A 20,278-nucleotide genomic window follows, 5' to 3' on the forward strand; every position below is an offset into this window, starting at 1 on the left:
CATAGGTGAGGGTGGGAACATAGATCGAACGGTAAATCGAGAGCTTTGCCCTGCGACTCAGCTCCCTCTTCACCACGACAGACCGATACAGCGACCGCATCACTGCTGACGCCGCACCGATCCATCTATCGATCTCACGCTCCATCCGTCTCTCACTCGTGAACAAGACCCCGAGATACTTGAACTCCTCCACTTGAGGTAAGGACTCCCCACCGACCCGCAACCCGGCAAAGATTTGAGATAATATTATGGTGTTTAAAGAGAGTGTTCCAGCAAATGTTTTGGCCTGTTCCCCGAATCCATCACACCAGTCCAAAAGTGTTCCGTAACCTACTATTACTGTCCAGGATCAATTGCTTTTTAGAGTTTCTGGTAGCTTTTCTCTGTTGATGTAACTGTTTCCATGGTTACGTATGCATTCCATCCAACAAACCTGAAATTAAATTGATCGTGTAGTGTCATAGGATGGAAAGCAAAAGACGCCGATCCAACCCCCCCGTACAGCCACTGGGTCACTGACAGATCAAACACGCACTGATAAACGTTTTGGGTTTTTTTCGCATAAAAAGTTAGACGATGCACCTTTGAGAAATACTGATAAAAGTGTCATGCGATTGGCTCAAACGACCAGTGGTGCATATGCCAATGACTACTTAGTCGGAGCTGCACAAGATCAATCACGATTATTGTCAGTCTGACTCAACCGTTTTTTTTTGTAATCCTTAAACAATGATCAAGTTCAACATGTATGGCTCTGAGATTGTGACATAATCAAAGCATGGGCCGAGCAGCACAACAGGCGTAATATGTAATAAAATAAAAAAGGAAACTAGCGTACAACCAAACCTCAAGCTGTGTTGCTATGGAAACATCAGCACAATCGTTGACAGAATTTGTTTCCTGAAACCGAGCTGCGGCGACTGGCACTGAATAATGTTCCTGCTCCCTCTCTGTCCTCTACAGCCCATCTGTGGCACCAAGGCTAATCGTCTAGTGCGAAAATCAGAAATTTTAACTTGTGTGGCTTCCGGAATGGTTAGGAGTTGGCAACCATGTTTGTATGTTAATATAACGAAGTTGGGAACATATTTCATGAATATGCCACTCGTGTACCGCTTTCGTTTGTTTTTTTTCTTATTGGAGAAAGAAGAGGAGAATGAGACTTTTGGAACACTTGGCACTTTAGGCCTGTCGGGATTTGATTTGTGATTTAAAAAATACGTCAGTGCACAGCAGGCATTAAACACAGCAGTAAAATGTGTCACTGAATTAACCTACACTAAATAAATGTCAACCAGGGCAATTTACTGAATATGTTGAATTGCTCGATGTCCAGCTGTCCGGTTAGAAAGAGGCTTATACTATGATTCTAATAGAAGCCAACAATTCCTCACAAAACCAGGAGTTGCATCACAGCTTATCCATTCTGGTTGGCTATTTTTCCTCCTTCTTGGACTTTGAGGACAAAAAGATGAAATTGTTGCCAAATACGAAAACATCTTCCATCAACAGAATCTGTGCTGAACATAATCTGTACTGTGGATGTGATACTGCATCCACAGCTGCAAAAAGCATCAAGATACTGACTTTTCATTAGTGAAATGAGGACAGCGAGTTTCTTCCTGTACTTTGTAAACTTATAATTCCTCACAAATCCTTCGCGAACCGCAAAGTAAATCAATAAAAGTCATTTAAATGAGTTGAGCAATGTGTTCTCTTTCACGAGCTAAATGAAACAATCAATAGCCAGTTTCTCTTTTCTCTCTTAAGTCACCTCTGCTCCCATTTTTGTGGTAATACTCGCAATGAATAGGGGAAAGCACGACGCGATCAAACGATTGTTGGATTTGGAGAGCTTTTTTTTCCATCCCACAGGGGCAATTCAGTTTGGATGTCTGGTGCATGAGTACAATAGGAAGCTCCCTTTTCTGAGGAATCGTAATCCTAATTTCTCACACGCGCTAAAATGTTTATTCTCTATTGAACATTTGCCAAACTATAACTATCTTACCTATGTGAACAACTATTCTTTCTCCTGACTGCATAAAGGCAGCGGTACAAAGCAGCCAGAGCTCAGACCTTGAGCTGCACACAGTTCATTAGTCACTGGTTGCACTTACGGAGCTGGGGCTGGAGTGTCGGCGCAGTTTGGGCGACTCTTTCCCGGTGGAGGAGGTCTTGGCGTTGATGCACGCATTGTTCTCGGAGTGGACCCTCTTGACCTGGCTGGCCGGCTTCTCAAACGGGTCGAAGCCGCTCTGGGTCCTCTGCACGCGCACCTTCTTGTCCTCAGGGATGGTGTCCAGGGGCTTGATGACAGAGTCGGATCCCTGGACGCTGCGTGTGGACATCTTTGTGACACATATCTGGAAATGAGGAGAAAAGAGAGGATGTGTAGTGAGAGTTTCAACACGCCGGGCTATACTGCTGAATCTACTTCTCACAGGGGCGCCGCCAGAAATTGTTATTTCAAAACTAAATACAATATACAAAATCCCCTCTTTGTAAATGGTAAATAAATGGTAAATGGTTACATTTATACAGCGCCTTTCTACCTGCTTTAGAGCGCTTCACATCAAGGAACCAGTCACCCGTTCACCCTCTCATTCATACACCAGTGTGCGCAGACACTGGAGGCAAGGTGGGTTAAGTGTCTTGCCCAAGGACACAACGACAATGTGCACCTGTGGGATTCGAACCGCTCATCCTCATATATTGTAACTCATATGTCAACAAAAACATTATAATCTGGCTCAATCCGTTATTCAGATTTCGTCACCGAAAAGATGGGAAATTTTGGGCATGAAACGCCTTATTTTTATATGAAAACAAAAAAATTACTGAAAACTTGCAATATTTTTTTTTCTCAGCATGTCAGTAATATAAACAAAAGTTTCAAAACTATATTATAACATTTTTTTTAAATCCCTATTCACCTCCACCCCCTCACGCCGCCCATGGAAGTTTGGGTTGTTCTTATGTTGTAAATGTGACGGTAATTTCATGAGGTTTGAGTTGGCAAGGACAAGTAGCAGTCCAATAGTAGAGGGGCAAATGCAAACCCACTGTGCCATTGTGGACCCATTTTATTTATTTATTGTAAACAATACGAACATTAAACATTTATTTACAATAATAGGATGCAAATAACTAGGTATAACAATAATGCCATTTCCATTTTACTACCAAAAGAAACAACTTTTTGGCCCTCGAGAAGAGATTGAGGGTCATCTAAATTAAATATGTCCACCTACTTTGTTTCTTTCTTTCTAAAAAAATATACTAGCCATATTTTCTGGTAACATACAGTCTTCATACTGGGTGAAGATTATCATGATAAACAAATAAATAATGTGTCTGTCCTGTGTCTTTGGAACTACTAACACCTTTTAAGTACAGATTTAAGTACTATAACATTTCCTCCTGTTCTATTACCATGACTGTAACATCATTGACCGTTTTCCAATACGCATGCAAAGAAAACAACAAAAGAAGTCGATTGAGGGACTTAAAGGAAAAAAAGAAAGGAGTCCATATGCGATTCTAGTGTAGTGCGGTGCCAGAATCTGTGCCCCTGTTATTGGGATCCAGACTGGTTTTTATCTGGCTGCCAGGGTCTGTCCCTCCTGTCGGGCGGCTGGTACCTCTCTGAGCAGATGAGAGCGTTTTTATCTCCATCCCCTCTCTTCTCAGATCAAAACAGCTCACAGTCTGTGCGCGCGCTGTTACCTTACAACACCTTATCTCCAACAGACATCTACTACTGCGGCACCCGGGACTGCTACATCATCACGGCCGCGGACACCAGCGAGGCACGTTTCTGTTTTAATTAAAATCTGACAATTGTGTTTGCCGTTATCGTGATAATAAGCAAAACAACCAAGCCCTCGTGAACAATAATGCACGGGGGGCGATAATCTGTAAAGTCCACTCCACAGAAATAGACAAACTGGTGTGATAACGACAAACTGCAAAGCGCTAGCTTCCTTAAGCAATCAAATACATGAGCGTTTGTCTATTAATCACAATGTTAGAGCAGCAACGCACTTCATCAAATTGTTAGCCTCCTAGCGTGACTGCCTAATTTACAGTTGAAGGTTATTGGGGGGAAAGAAATACTTCTGAATCCTCACAGAAATGGCTTGTATTTGTCAAAATATGTATCAGGGGTTGTAACAAGTCTATGATTAGAAGAGGACATAGTTAATCAAGGTTCAGCGAGGCCTGTCATGACAACAAATTTGAAGTTTGATATATTGAGGCAGGAAAGTATAAGATAAACGATATTATTGACGATACTAGACACGGTCAACTCTCAGGCTTAAAAAATGACAGAAAACCTTTGTTCTAAAAGTTCATAATCATATCCTAAAATACCACACACGCTGCAATAAATATGAAATATAATGTAACTCAAATAGCTTCAGTTAGAAATCAAAGTTTAACAAAGAAAAAAAATGTGGGGAAATGCTAATAAATGTACAGACGATAAACATCGAGCCCAAAAAGTTATTGTTTATCTATTTTTTTATTGAATGATAAGTCAATATAGTAATTATCGCGACAGTCCTAGGTTCGGCAGTGTTTGTTTTAGATTAAGTGGCGCAGATGGTAGAGCGGGTCGTCTCATGATCGGCAGGTCAGGGGTTCGATTCCCACCTCCTGAAAGTGTACACTGTCGTTGTGTCCTTGGGCAAGACACTTTACCCACATTGCCCCCAGTGTCTGCGTACATTGGTGTATGAATGAGAGTATGAATGGGTGAGTGGATCCTTGCTGTAAAGCGCTTTGAGTGCCTAATGTAGGTGGAAAAGCGCTATATAAGTTGAGACCATTTACCATTTACCATTAAAACAAAAATACTAAGGCAGTGATGTTAGAAGGTGAAGACTATAAAAACATGTATTCTAAAATCTGAAAATAAAAATTGTTTTGTTATTGGGTATAATGGACATCCATTACTTTGCTCATAGTGATTAAAATCAAGGTGTTATAAAGTACTGATGAGTTAAAACCATTTCGGAACCCTTTATCACACCTTACTTTAACAGCTTTCTAAATTCCCTCGGAGTAAAGCACCACCAAACAAGAAACTCACATGCAAATCCCGGCATGCTGTTGCCCCTGTTGCTCTGTTCTTCCTCTCACTATCCTGTTTACCTGTATAATGCCGTCACTATGCTAACAAGTCCCAAACAAACAATTCAACCAAAAGCTGTAAGACATGGAAATCTTCAACAATACTCCCACTGAGAGGAAAAAAACATAAGTAAAAAAAAAACATATTCCAGCACAATTCCAAGCCCACACTCCACACTCAGCCCCTTGGCCTTACCAGCCGCTCCTCTGTTGACCGCGCACGGGACACAAAAGGCGCAGGTGGTGTGACATGTTTTGCCACTGCTGCCTATACAGATTAAATATTTAGGACTGGACTCCCCTGCAGGAAGGACTTCTAATTACTCTAATACAGGAGCGGGAGTCGGCTTGCAGCAGCTCACGGCCCGGTTGTGGAGCCGCGTGGGCCAGGTTTCACAGACGCACCACAATGGCTCCGCTCAGCCATGATCACATCCATAACAAACAAGGAGCAAGACTGTGCATAATGTAGAAAAGGTGCAGGCTCTAAGTTTTAACAAAGCAATAACGTGACATAGCAATCTGAACTAAACTACTTTTTGTGTTGAATGGAAACTTGAGGAGAATGGAAAGATACGTTGTTCTGAGCTCTTAAATGCATCTTTGTTTTCTAAATTGCAGCAATTAACATTAGGACCAATACATAAGCGAGCGATCACAACGCCACATATCAATACTTAATTGAGCGAGAAAAGATGCTCAACGTTCAGCAACAGGCTAACACAAACACGATCAATAGATTCAGGCTGGTCACTATTTAGTCTGAGTGACATGATACAATCTACTGTTAAGCTCTGAGACGCGCAACGAGACAGTGTTTCCGACCTCTTGCTCGATGGGCGTATTGACTAACCACATTTTAAAAATTCACCAATGACAATGGTTTGGCTCTTATTCAGTTTCAAACACGACCTGAACACTTTCTTTCAAATGCTGGCATCAAAACAACAACCGCGTACGAATAAAGCTAGACGTTTTGGACCATTTCGAGTTTCCTTCTCTGCATTGTATTGGGTGTAGTCGCTCATCCACCTACTCAAAGTTCATACTGGCCTCCATTCATTCAGGCTTGGGGAAGGCCAGAAGCTGCACTGGAGACAGAAAGGGCCTCGATTATGCAGCTCTTACATTTTTCCTCTTTAGAGTGTATGAGCTTTCCACTAGCATTGTCACGAAACGAAATCTCAATATTGGTTCCAAGAAAAAACTCAATAATCAATACCAATTTTGATATCACAGTGATATGGAAAGAATTACAAGCTTTTAAATTTATTATTGTAAAAACACTAACAAACATGTGTGTTTTCTGTGAGCAGCTCACCTCTCATGAATTGTCAATGTCAATGTCAACTTTATTTGTATAGCACATTTACCCAATTTGCCCAAAGTGCTTCACATACAAGGCAAAAAAAGATACTATATAAACAATGTAAAATGTAGAGTAAAAAGACACATAATAAAGTAAAAACAGGTGTGTTTTAAGACTTGTAACTTTACTGAGAGCAGGGACGTCTTGAGCTCGTCTCCATGGAGATCTTGACTATAGGCCAAATATGAGATTTGAAAAGGTTTGACAAATCCATTGTTTCATTACCAACTGCAAAAATTGCATTTCCAGTGTCTAGCCAGTCATTCGGGGCATGTTTTGTATTGCTGGCAATAGTATAGCCCAAAACGTTACGTAGTGTGTCTTTAACTAGTAAATTTTAGTAACATGCTGCAAAATTCATGGTCATATATAAAGTATTGATCACTGCTCAAAAGAGTATCTAGTTTAGAAATTAAGCTTCTTTTTTTGTTTTTTGAAAACCCTACAGCCCACATATAAAACCGAACTTCTAATTCCAAAAGAGTTATACACTTATACACAAGACAAGACACTTGCCTACACACTTACACCAACGGCGAGACTTGTCGCTTGCCCTCGGTAAACAATCTATCCTAATGGTGTTGATGGACAAGCGGATCTAAAGTTTCCTAGAAAGTGCAAAAGTATCCCTTAAGAGGGTGTTAAAAGATCATCCCCTGTCCATCAGCGCTGCAAAACCAGCTTATATCCGCTCATTTCTGACGATGAGGCTTTGACAGTGACTGATGAGTTCCTGAATAACCTCCTGTATAGTGTAGCTTCATTCATTAACAGCTTTTGTGTTATGCATCGTACATGTGCAACGCGATCGGCCAGTCATTTCAAAACAATGGCATGCATGTAGGGCAGTCCACACGTCGCACACTTCACTCGTTAATAAATCATTTTGTGCACCTTAATATGAATTGATTTTTAATTACGCCCCATGACATGCACCAGAGAACAATCCTATGCTAATAATGTAGACTAGAATGAGGGGGGAATGGAGATTAGAATGTTTTTTGAGAGAGAAATAAGAAGAAACGGCGTCTAAAACAAGGAATAAAGAACAGGTCAAGCCCCAACACCAAGCCTTCATGAGGTCAAACCAAATCCAAACAGACTATTAGGGATCGAAACAGGTCTAAACAAGAACAAAAACATGTCCTGAACTGACTCAGACGATCCTGAAGTGGGAAACAGGTCGTTGTGGCTGCTGTTATGTCCGATGTCATTATGACCGTGAACATGATAAATCCAAAATTAACTCAAAAGACTGAAGAAACGTGAACTAGCACTAAGTGATGCTTTCACATAAAGCCAGACACCCCCAGGTAATAATTTACACCAAAGCAGTACAACGTGAGCATTTAGCGTGTCTCTTTTGATAAATGGCGCTGCTTGTTTAATTACAGCCCAGACCTTGACTTGCATTGACTCCACAGAAACGCCATATGGCTCCACTAACCCATATCACACAAACCTGCTCTGTGCTGATGAAGCCACACGTGAGCGGGCTGCAAACAAGTATCTATAGGTTGTAAGTGTGAAAAAAAAATCCTTTGCCAGGAAAGTTTACGCTATTAATATTGGGGGGAAAAAATCACACGATTAGGGATGTGCTCATGGTGTGCACTTGTTGCACTTTTACAAACCAGCATTGACTTCAGAAGAATTTTTAATGGAATTGAAATCGGGCTACGCTGATGTCCAATTCATTGTGCACCTATATAGTTTTCTGCTAGTTCAAATATACTTTATTTTTTCATCTTCTAGAAAAACTTTCCAGGGAAAAGAAATCAGTTCCTATTTGTGCAACAAAGTCTGTAATGTATAAATCTCATATTATAAAGAGTCAGGAGCAATGGCCCTGAGTGTGTTGTGGCACATTTAGCACAAGTATGAAGCTGTTCAACCTATCATCCTGAAAATTCAGATCAAAGCCCTTTAAAAATAGATGAAGAAACAACCAAAGGATCACATATGTATTTGAATTGAGATTAAAACCCTTCATGAAACATTCAAAACTCAAAGCCAAACTTTTTTCTCCGCATAGGCTCTGCGTATGTCGCATTACTAAAATGCTATTTTGCATCACAGTTTGATCTCAGCAGGAGTTTTCTTGGTAACATCTGGTCGCTCCTCCCTTCTCCGGATGGAGACGCCGCACCGAGAAAGGAAAGTTTTTTTAATCACTATTCTCATCTCAGATCCCGTATGGCTGGCTTATGTACACACACGTAAACAAACATGGCTGACCTGCATTGTTTCCCCCCGGTATAATTCTTCTTTCACCGCAGCAGTGACCCCTTTAGCCGACAGGAAGCGTTCAGAATTCAAATCATCTCTAAAGAGCTGTCATAAGTTAATGCTATGGTTAGTTTAACTGAAGGCAGGTCCATATTAATACTGAAATACTGAAAACACTACAACTTCTAGAGCTTGAACCTATTTTTTTGCAATACAACCCAATTGTGCTGATGCTACTATACTTTTTCTTGTAGAAGACGTTTATTATTTAGCTAAATTACTTGAACTAACTAAAGTAATCCACCCACAGTAAAAGTACTAAGTAACTCATGTCCCTAAAGGCCATAAGCGCCACTGCAGGTGTTGTAGCATGTTGCATTTTTTTACTCATTGATTGTCCGTGAGAGTAAATACTACGCTGACAGAAAAGACAAAGGGAGAGAGGGAAATTGTACATCCAATTACACAATGGAGATCATTTCTTTCACTCAAACTTGGCTGTTAATACAGTTAAATGGTGCTAGCCCGCAGTTAGCTTTGCCTGTTAGCCCATTAGCTTCTTCTTCGTGATTCCATTAGTGTGTATTGGGGCCTCCGACCCGTAGGCAGCGACATTGCAATTGTGGTTTTCTGGCCAGAGACACCAAGGGGAGATGAAAGACCCCCAATCATCCCATTAACACTTGTATTACCCCCAGAGGGACTACGAAAATGATTTATTAAGGTAAACAAGGTACTTAGTATTGCCTTAAAAGTGGTGATAATAGCGTCAGCAGCTGCTTCTTTGCTAATGCTTCCATCTCCTTCCTTGTTACAGCAACTCATCTACCCAATTAGTGTGCAGTAGTTTGCACTAACTTCTTCATTTATCCAGGCTGGCGACTGGCAAAAGGGGCTACCAAGCTTGCATCATTTAGCTGTACATTAAAGGGGCTCAAGTTGAAGAAATACAATGTTCAGTGTATTTAGTGAGTATATGCTTACCCTAAATTGAACTCTAGTAGAAGTAAAAAAGTTTCCTCCTCAAATGTTCCATACACAAATCACTGGAGTAGCCTATCCGGTCTCTTTCCACCTCCGCTAATACAACAGGGATTGTGGCTACAGTGATTAGCATTAGCTTGAAAGATGACAGGAGCCACAAAGGCCATAAAAGTGCAATCAGCCGTGCAGCCTGCTTATGTGCTGTGCTAATTCAGAGCTGTCAGGCATGTTAAGTTGGCCACATCCCGGGCTTACCGCCGTGTGAATGCACTTTGCACGCAGACAAAACACGCCTATCATCTTGCCACGAGCCTCTAGTTCTGGGCTTAGAATGAAAGCAAGACGATACACCGACTACAGAAGAGGCTGGAAAAAACAGCTCATCTCCCAATCGCTGCCTTTGTTTGAGTGTTTCTTAAAGGCAGATGGAGGGTGCGCGTGCTCGGAACTAAATATAGCTTCCTTTGCCGATTCCCCCCTTCAAACAACATGGCTTAGTGAGTGAAGATTATTTGGTCTTAAACTAAAGATGGGCTAAAACAAATCAATGATTCAGAGATTTGATAACAGCCAAAAGAGTTGTTTGAACTGGATCCAACCCAGGTTATTTCTGTTTATTCATATTGGTGACGCAGAGAGCAATTTGGCAACTTGCACTGCACTAGGTACAGTTACTTAAAGGAAATGTGTGTGAAGAAATAGAAGGGAAAGGACAAATTTAAGATGGCCCTGGTCAGCAGAGCAGGCACAAATGTGAATGATCTCAGTCATTTTTTGCCACCACCAACACTTATGGTCATTAGAAACGGCTGTGTACGTTTGCAATGGAACAAAAATACTTTCAATAGGTGGCAACCAGAAGAAAATACTTTTGGAAAATACTGCAGATGAAGCATCAACATCTACATCTTCTGAGAGTAATAAAAGTAAATGAAGAGGTACCACAGGAAGCAAAAAAGGGACGAACGAGGAGGTATCCAGGCAATACTCGCAGCTAAGCCACACATGCCAACTTGTGTTCTAGCTAATGGACATTCACTGGAGAATAAGACTGCTACGCTCTTGCCAGAAGATGGTGAAAGCCTGTTGTGGTGCGGAGGGAGCTGCACAGGAGGAAGAGGAAGGCGGAGGGACACTATGCTCTGAAACAGGGACAAACCCAGGAGGCGGTGCATCGTCTCCAACTCTTCTCCCCCTTTAACTATGTACTATCCTGGGCCAAATGACACCTTTGAGAACAATGCATTATTATTATAATTATTAATGATAGACTGTACTCCTCTATGGTACAGGGCATTTAATGCTAAATAGATATAAACTTGTGTGATAAACTCCACAAAAATCTATTTTTTCATTTTTTTTGTTGTGAAACTGTGAAACAAGTGAAACTGAAATGCTGGTATTGAAGGTCCATGTCATTTGTCAACACTGAAACAAAATCTCATTGAATGGTTAAAAATGTTCATGTTGTGCAAAGGTTAAGAAGCCAAATGGGGGGGACCCACAGGTAAAGGAGCAGGATTTTTATGCACTCAGGGTCAGCAGTTCAAAAACACAGTGCTGAGATTCTCTTTGTTCTCGACTCGAAGAGGATTAGGAACAAGTACATCACAGGAAGCGCTCATGGTAGACGTTTCAGAGAGGGAGTCAGACAGTCCAGACTCGTAGTGTGGACATGTACAGAAGCCCAATTATGACTAACCTTCAACCAACCACTGTCTCTCAGATGGTAGCCACTGTGATTTAGCATTTGGGTAATTTCACACGTATTATTATCAATCAGAGAGGGATGTAAAGGATTTCATGGCCTTATTTCAGCTCACGTTGTATATGATGGTGCTTTAGCGTGTCCATAAATGTCAATGTGACTTTGAGAGCTTTCCAATACTTTCCACAGAAACTTGGGCTCAAAATTTATACCTTGTTCATCCAATCTCGAATCGTTTCCGCGGTAACTCACTTGGCACCATCCTGGCCAATATAAATTAAAGAAGCTATTAACCTTGATGGTAGTCTTTGTCCTCTAACAGGTTTCGTCAGAGTTTGATTGATTAAACCATGTCTTTTAATAGGTGTTTTCTTTTTAGGTCGAAATAATAAAAGTTTAATTTTGGCAGAGAGAGAGAGATGCATCCTTGGCTTCCGGACAAGCCCAATGTGACTCCCCTCTTTGCAAAGTCACTGTCGTTTTCGCAAAGCCGCGAAAATAAAATATGGAAATGAATTATGTTATTTTGGTTATGCGGCATTGTGGCTCCTTTTATCACGTTGAGAACCAGCCTGGAGATATTGTGGATGTGGATCTTAATTAACATACTGTGTGATGCCCCAGATAGAGAGCACAGCGACTCACGCGCCGCCTAAATAGCAGCTGCGCGACAAAACTCCAACGGAAACTTGATCAATTTGGGATATTTTGGGTAGAACATCCGCTGGATAATAATATGGTCTACTGGAGTCAAAAAAGAATCCCATGAAACGTAACAAAACCTTCAATTCTGATTTTTGACCTACGACTCTTCGGACTTAACTTCTAGAAGTGTTGTGCAAATTTAATTTCTGTAACAACCTATACTTCACCTGTAGTAGTGAGTAGGTTTCCAATACTGACTGGAGAGATGCAACTATTTTCTAGGTTTAGTGACGGGAGGAGTGTTTTCATGGTGTTGTGTCTTGAAAGCTAGATCAATACAGCCCTAACCTTGGCAGCCAACATACTTTCTTTGGAACAGTGGTAAAGAGGCTCTCTTCAAGAAGTTCCCAGGTTTATTTTCTGAAATCTGTAGGGGCTTTCAGTGTGGAACATGCAAATTGTATGTCCCTCCCCCATTAGTTCTCTCAACAAAGCAAAACATGCACAGTTTTCCAGCTAGGTGATAAGAGATGGGTCAGCAAGTTGCCAAAGCACTGCAGTATAACAGATTTCACTATGAGGTAAATAACGTTTCTCCTGACATTACTTCTGGTTGTTTCTGTATAAGAACTTAAAATGAAAAGACAGCTAATATCCATACTGTTATGCTAATTTAACTAACCTATAGAAATGTAGCTAATGTAAACCAATCAGTAGCTTTTGTACTGAATCAGAAGAATATACACGCACAAGTCTGAGCCAAATGTTACCCAGACGTCCAATGCCCCTAAAAGCAAAACTGTCCGTCACTTTTGATTGGATTGCAACAGAATATCAAGTGCACATATATAAATTACTGCACTGGCCACTTTCCCAAAATTTACCAAAACATTCACTTCAGCTGATTTTCTTTTCTTTTTTTTTTTACTTTCTGTACCGAGCTGTCAGAGTTTTGGCAAATGAGGAAGAGTCTTCGCAAACTGAATCTAACTTTCAACTTCCTCTCAGAGTTGAGCTGTTGATTGCTCATTTTCACAAAGTCAAGTTGACACTAAATGACAGGAAAAAGCGAGGAAAGACTTTCCAAAGTTGTAAATGGGTGCGTTTCCCACGAGGGGTCTTAGGACCAGGCTGTCTTCCATCAATTTGGCTGTGCCATCAGTCCCGATGCTTTGAATGGGAGATAACATCTTCTGGCATATGCTCTTGGGGTTAGAGACGGCATTTCAGAGTCGGCCTATAACTCCAATTTAGGTATGTACATGTGAGATGAATATAAAGTCTACTAGTACCACTTATAGTCAAGGTTGCAGGCACAGTAGTTGCCGTTAGTACTTTAAACGCAATAAGAAGAATGCACAGTAGTAGTAAATACAGTATAAAAAGTTGTTGTAATAATAATCAGGCAGTGAAAAAACACTGAACTAATTAAGCATCCCTTTAGTACAGAAGTCTCTCATAAATTAAGCCATTGAGTTTTCAATTAGTCTGCCCCTCACCTTAAAAGTACATGAGCACCAAATTTACTAAATCAATAAAACACGCTCTTTCGAAATGCCAGACAAATCCGCTGTTGTTCACGATCATGACTAAGCCTTAATTTGGGCTGACAATGAATCCAGCGCTTTATACGGGCAAGCTCCTGGTATTTCCTCACAACACAGAGTCCTCTCCACAACAGCACAATGGCATTAAGTGACTGTGGTTCCAGCTCTAATTGGCCATCAACGTTCACTCATTACTGAAAGTGCCACTTAAGCAAACAGAGGCATTTTGCTGCTATTTGATATGAATCGCTCGCTCAGCTTCTCACTACGACTCTGTGAAACCTGCACAATCTCCCAAAATGCAGGGGAGGAACGCAACTTGATACAAGTACTTTTGGAGTACGTTTTGCCGCAGCATATTTTAGAGTCACAAGTGTCGGCTGTAGGAATTAGCTACTATTGGCAAAACGACGTAGCTATTAGCAAAACGATGTAAACAGGCTAAAGGTTGTAATGGCAGACGTTGTCATTGTCATAAGTCACTTAATCGTCAAGACTTCCTGCCCCCGAATGAGCCCCCGAGTCCATCTGAGATCAGCTGGCTCTTATCAATCGGGATTTCCCAAGGTACGGACTAAATATGATGAAGCCACATTTTCCTTCTGTGTGTCCCAATTTTGGAACTCATCTGAAAATCTTCACCTTGAGACCCAATTGGTACTTTTAAGTCATAATTGTGCCTTTTAACTGTCTTTTTTTTTCATTCAGGAAAAAATCCCTCCGTTGTATTATTTAAAGCCACACCACGTAGAATTTTACCCAATAAATACAATGTACGCATAAAAGCATTTATTTTTGGATTTTATATTTATTTTCCTAATTGAACAACCTCATACATGTACAAACAAACATGAGCCTTTGCTTTGAGCGGCTCAGCTCTCCTAAGTCAAGACTGTAGCTTTACCGGGAGTGGGTACGTCTCCAGCTTGTTGCCATAGAGATGTGACTAAAGGCAGTAGAATTTTATATTTCAATAGGTTGGTTTCTCATCCAAATCTATTCTTTGATCATCCATTGCAGAAATAGCATTGTCAGTGTCCAGCTGGTCATTAGGAGCATGTTTTGTATTGATGACAACGGTTTAGTCAAAATGTTGAGCAGTGTCCCTTTAACTGTATCCCTGAAACACCATGATAAGTTCAGTTGTAATGATAGCAGTACTAGTAGAGTTACTAGCATTGTGTATATGAGTATATTAATCATAAAGCAGTGGTAAAAGCAGCAGTGATGTTGCCATAAATAGTTGTGGTACAGTAGGGCGCAGGCAGTACTAGATGTTGGAAGAAGTTCTGCGGGTAGATACGAGCAAAATTAGTGCTAGTGATACTAGTAGTGCAAGCAATAACATGCATGTATTGCTCTCAAGTAAAGGTTTCTGATCCTCCCTCCGTCTCCGCCGAAAGTGCATGTGTACAGATTGAGGAAAGCAACGCCGTTTGCTGTGGCCTTTCACTTCCCACTGACATCACAAGTGGTCTGGCTTTTATTGGTAGGTGGGAGTAAACAGAACCAGCCAAACACGAGCTTTGAGGTTAAACTGTACAAGAAAAAAACAAACAACAACATGAAAAGCGAATCAAGCTGCTGTAGGAGCAGAGCATAGATCATTTTTTACTTCGGCATGTGAGCTGGCTTTGTGCATCCCTGTAAGAAAGAATTTTCAGAGCTCACTTTGCACAATGTGATTACAGCTCAGGGAAGCTCCAGTGGAAGTGAGAGGGGCCTGGCAGCACGAAACTCAATCAGCCAGTGTTCAGATGAGTATTAGCTTAAACTGCTTACAACTGATACCACAGGCTTCAGGAATATTGAAGAGAGGGGTTTGAAAAAAGTAGGTACTTCCATTTTCAGCTTTCGAGAAATGCTGTTTTATTGGGCCTGGCAGACACTTTTTAGTCACTTTTTCTTGATACAGTTGAAAGTTTATACGCTGAAAAGGATATGTCGTATGTGTATGGAGTACTAAAGCCTACTATACCTATATAACTGACCTATATTTGCAGTTTGCCTTCAGGTTAATTCCATGCTCTTTATTTTAACTCCAAGACTTGTTTAATAGTAGACAATTCTGATCTAAATCCAACTTACAAATGCACAGTTTCTTTCGTAGCCTGAGGCAACAACCAAGCAGTGGGGGACGTCAACTATATACAAGACACTTTTACAAGCTGCAAAGCATAGGCTGCAACAAACAAAAAGAATGTCTATGTCCATTCACTTGTAGCCTTGGATTTCAGAAAGACGAACACATAAACGAGGCAATTGTGTCGGCAAATCCAGTGTTCGGGTTCTAAATGAAGCGCGTAAAGAATGGAAACTACCATAACCTGTTGGATATTAAAGAAAAGCAACACAATCTGGATTTGCTCTGTCCTGCCCACCAAATCCCACTCCACGTTTGGCTTAAAAGCTCTTCAAGTTTTGACAGTCCTTAATGTATTTACGCAAACTTCTCTTGGAAGAAAGACATCATTTCCTGCATTGCCTGGAGCTGCCCAAACTTTTCAAATGTCGCCTATGCGGACCGACTTCATGCTTTGACAGCGGTATTTCACACCACCAGATTCTGCTTTATTCAAGACTTGTGAAGCCAAGGAATGTGCGTTTTGCTTTTTGTCAAGGGACCCCCGCATCAGTCTTGGCTCCTCGAATTGTGTTTTGCAAGTTTTTCGCCGGCCAATGCATCACCGCTGCTTTGCCTGAAGGAGGAACCAAGCTTTAAAGCAATACATCTCTCTCCTCATGATCTGTTAGACGCACACACACACACACACACACACACACAAAAAATATGAGCAAGCATTTCAGGGAACACTTGATACCCCCATGATGCAGACTACAATCCCTCTCAATCTCATTATTTTCGTGGTATTAGCCTCAAAGCGCAAAGCCAGAGTTTGTGTTTTCATTTTTAGCCTGAGATGTTAGCTTTGGCCTGCTTCCTCCCCTTCTCCCATAATCAAATGACACCCCGCTACTCTGTTACACACACTTCTCTTGTTTCACTCCTTTTTTTTTTCCTTCTCTAGCTCCCCTTCCCTCTAAAAGCCAAAGCCTGCTGTCCTCAAAAACATTACAACGCCTTTTGCGAAATAGTGCCACAGATGGTAAACCGGCCTATCCCAATGTACCCTCCCTCGGTGCCCACAGCCCTGCATGATTCATTCTCGCCCTTAAGTGGGACATAGAGTTGAGTATAGGAAAATTCTCCATCCCGCCTTGTCCATTAGTGCTTATTTTACAACCTGAGGTAAGAGTGTGGTGGTAATAGGCAGGCAGATAGGGAAGGCTGAGGTAAGGCTTGCCTTCCAAAAAAAAAAAACAGAAAAAAAAAAAACAGTAACACTTCCAAAACCTGCGACCGTAAATGCACCCCGGTTTCAGCCTCCCCCACTTCCTAGATATCCCCAGACTCCTTCGTCACATCCTCCCCACTATATGCGAGACTCCTGTGCTACTTTTGAGGACCATCGCGCCTGCTTTTTGTAACGTGACAACCCTTCGCACATGCTCGCTGCACACTACAGTCTCGCTCTTGCATGCACCGCGTTTGGCAAATGTCTCGGGAATGGGGCATTTTTAGAGAATTGTGCGGCCAGCGGGGAGGGAAACGAGGGGAGGAGAGGTGACAGTCACATTGGGGGGGGGGGGGGGACGAGGGGGACGCAAAAACGCACATGAATAGACAGCAAATAGCCTACGAGGTGTCACGAATGCTTACCTTCCAGGATGAAACGGCTCACCTGGGTGCTTCAGAAGAGCAGACAGTACGCATTCAGGCCAACGCTCTCTTCCTGCGAGCCAGCTGAAAACATCTCCCTCCTCCCTCCTTTTCCTTTCTCTCTCCCCCTGTCTCGCTGTGCTGCCAGTGATGAGATTGTACTATGGGGCAGAGCGCGAGGAGGGGGGGGCGTGTTCAAAGCGTGAGTGAGTGAAATCCGCGGCAGCGTATTAGGAGCGCGGGCATTAGGGAGGCTGATGCCGCGTTATGCCTTACCCGGCATCGACGGCCCTCCCTCCGGGTAAGGAGGTGGGGTAGGAGCGGGGCGGCGGGTGGCGAGTAAGGACAAGGTAAACAGATGGGAGCGGAATTGTTATGGAAAGGGGTGACAGAACCTGAAATCCAAGAGAATCCCCCGTTTTAAGGCGAGATGGTATGGCCCAGAGGAGTTTGAGGAAGCAAACAGTAGCATCTGCAGCATTAGCGGTTAGCATCTCGGGATTGGGAGATGCAGCTTCAAGGCAAATGCACTGATGCTACATCCTATTCATTGATCCTTACTTCACAGGCTGCAGCATTCAACATTGCCATTGAATGTGGAGACAAAGGCATCTCTGCTTTAGTGAACGTGATGTCTTCATTCACCTCATTATGTGAAAGCTGTTCTGTCCTCCCAGTATGTATTATTTATTATGGGCTGAATAGAAATGAGAGAAAGGAGCTACTTTGCAAAGCATCCTGTACAGTGCAATGTGGTGGCGACCTTGGTCCAGCAAATTATCTGTTATTGTTTGAAATCCAGACAGTCTCAAGAGCACGTGTCAAGGACAGAACATTCAATAGGTTTTTTTCAGATGACATCTTTATAGTTGCACACTTTCACGAGAACAATCAGGTATTCTATGCGAGTAAGCCTTGTGGTGGTTTGTGTCTTCAAACTGCCAGTCACACGCAGTGATACAGTAAAAGTCACAGTGCAGTGGACTTATGATACCAGCTTAAGTGTAGCTCGCAAACCTGCTTCTGGGCACCTCAACATTGATATTTCATCTGTTATAACTTAAAGCGTGTGCATTAGGCAAAGGCTGCATTTTAACGGATCTCGCTACAGAACGCCCTCCGCTGGCAGCTAGAAGAATTATCCATGATATTTGAAAAAACGGTACAAACCACAATTTTTAGCTAACGGCATTCAAACAAATCAATGAACTTTCAAAGTGCAGGAGATGCTTCTGGGATGCACATCTATTTACACAACACAATCCAGGAAATGTAAATCAGAGTGCTTCCGCAGTAGGTAGACAACAAACAATAAAACTTAATTGCTATTCCTGCTATCTTTATAGAGGTCGAGATGGAAAGTTATATAATGAAGAATACCAATACACTATTCTACAGTGGTAATTGCCAACATTGTCCATAGAACAAAAACAGCAGTGGAACAAGTCCATTAGCTGCCGGGCCACTAATGGTAAATACTAAATGCAAAAAATTCCAGTATTTAACATTTTAGAATTACTACTATTAGGGAATGCACGGGGAATCCTGGAAACCTTAGTAGTTTTGATGACAATCTCAAGCTTTAATGGGGCATTTACATGTTATATTCAAGACAATAGACTAAATTAATCAAACTAAAAGGGTAACTACATTTATTCCATAACATGAGCTGTCAGTGATGTCACTGTGTATCTAATCTAATTAATAGTGCACCACAACCCTTATTGAAGCCAATTACTTCACATTTATGGCAACACAAGGAGCATCATCCACTTGACCTGTAGCATGCCCCATTACCTCACTCCAACAGTTGCCGTAGGAACGCACATGCACACTTAAAAACCTAATACTAAACCTGACCAACACCGCTATAGCAGAAAAGGGATCAGGTGCTTAGCCAGACCAGCCTTCACAATAAAACTAGTTTATGTGCTGCTGCCATGTCTCTGGGGTCTGCTATGGGGCTATTATAGAAATTAGACCAAATGGAAGGCAATTGAATACAATATGTGGGGGGAACCTTACTGGACAGACAAATAAGGCTGTCTTTAAGTATTTCAAAATTATTCCCATGCCAAGACATTAACTTCTTCATCTTGGCATGTGATCAAATGTTTATTATTTCTTTTTCATTTTTTAAAAGGTTAATTATATTGATTTTATTGATTCTATTTTGTGATTTCAGCTTTGTTGATCAATCTTATCATCCTCCCTTTTATACTAGATGACTGTGAAATGTTTTTACTTTTTCAAATTGACTAGCACTTCAACAACAACATCTTCCTTGTGTTTGTATGTTCTTCCTGTGTCTCACTCAGTACTGTCAGTTTTCTCCCATCAACTCAAGACCTGCACAATAGGCTTATCCTCCATGTATCCCTCATTAAGATCATGGCTTAAATGTGGGAAATTTCCCCAGACAACTCACTTCTCCAGGCATGTTAGCCCTTCCAAGCCCCACCATGTCTGTCAATGTAGGTGCCTATCTACAACACCATTCGCTCCTCGATTTGTAGCCCTATCCCTCCCTCTTTTATTCTTTTGTCCAATATGGATGGCCTTGGCTGTCAGGCTTGTTGCTACATGAACGGTATCGTGCCTGGTGTCTCACTGTTTGGCTGGAGAGGTGTGAAATCCCCAATAAGGTTTTTTTCAGATTGGATCCAGACAGGAGCCCATTCCCAAACAGCATGCAGATATTCATCCAAAAACCACAACTGTAGTGTAGAGGATTATGTATGTATAATCGCATAATTCAAATGAAACCTGTCCTGTTCTCAAACCATTGTGTAAGGTGTGCTCTACTTCCACCGTATTTTTTGAATGTATTTATATATTAAAAAAAGAAAACATCTCTTCAACTTCGGCAAAATATCATCACAAGGTATAAAAAAAATATAAAAAAATATATATTACTGCAAAATAAAATAAAAAGG

General features: G+C 41.5%; 1 protein-coding gene across 3 annotated transcripts in view; it reads right to left on the reverse strand.

The window, feature by feature from the left end:
- The window catches only part of cdk14 (cyclin dependent kinase 14), a 173,468-nt gene that overhangs the window by 115,416 nt on the left and 37,774 nt on the right, over positions 1-20,278 (reverse strand). The window contains exons 1-2 of one of the 3 annotated variants that reach the window (XM_079561408.1): positions 17,365-17,551; positions 2,121-2,366 (exon numbers count right to left, since the gene is read on the reverse strand). In XM_079561408.1, the coding sequence (XP_079417534.1) occupies positions 2,121-2,351 (231 nt within the window). In that variant the 5' untranslated portion in view covers positions 2,352-2,366; positions 17,365-17,551. Of the gene's footprint in view, positions 1-2,120; positions 2,367-17,342; positions 17,552-20,278 lie in introns of those variants that run through there. The other 2 variants (XM_079561407.1, XM_079561406.1) reach the window with 2 other exon arrangements.

This window comes from Gobius niger (genome assembly GCF_951799975.1).
Source record: "Gobius niger genome assembly, chromosome: 8".
Classification (NCBI taxonomy): Eukaryota; Metazoa; Chordata; class Actinopteri; order Gobiiformes; family Gobiidae; genus Gobius; species Gobius niger.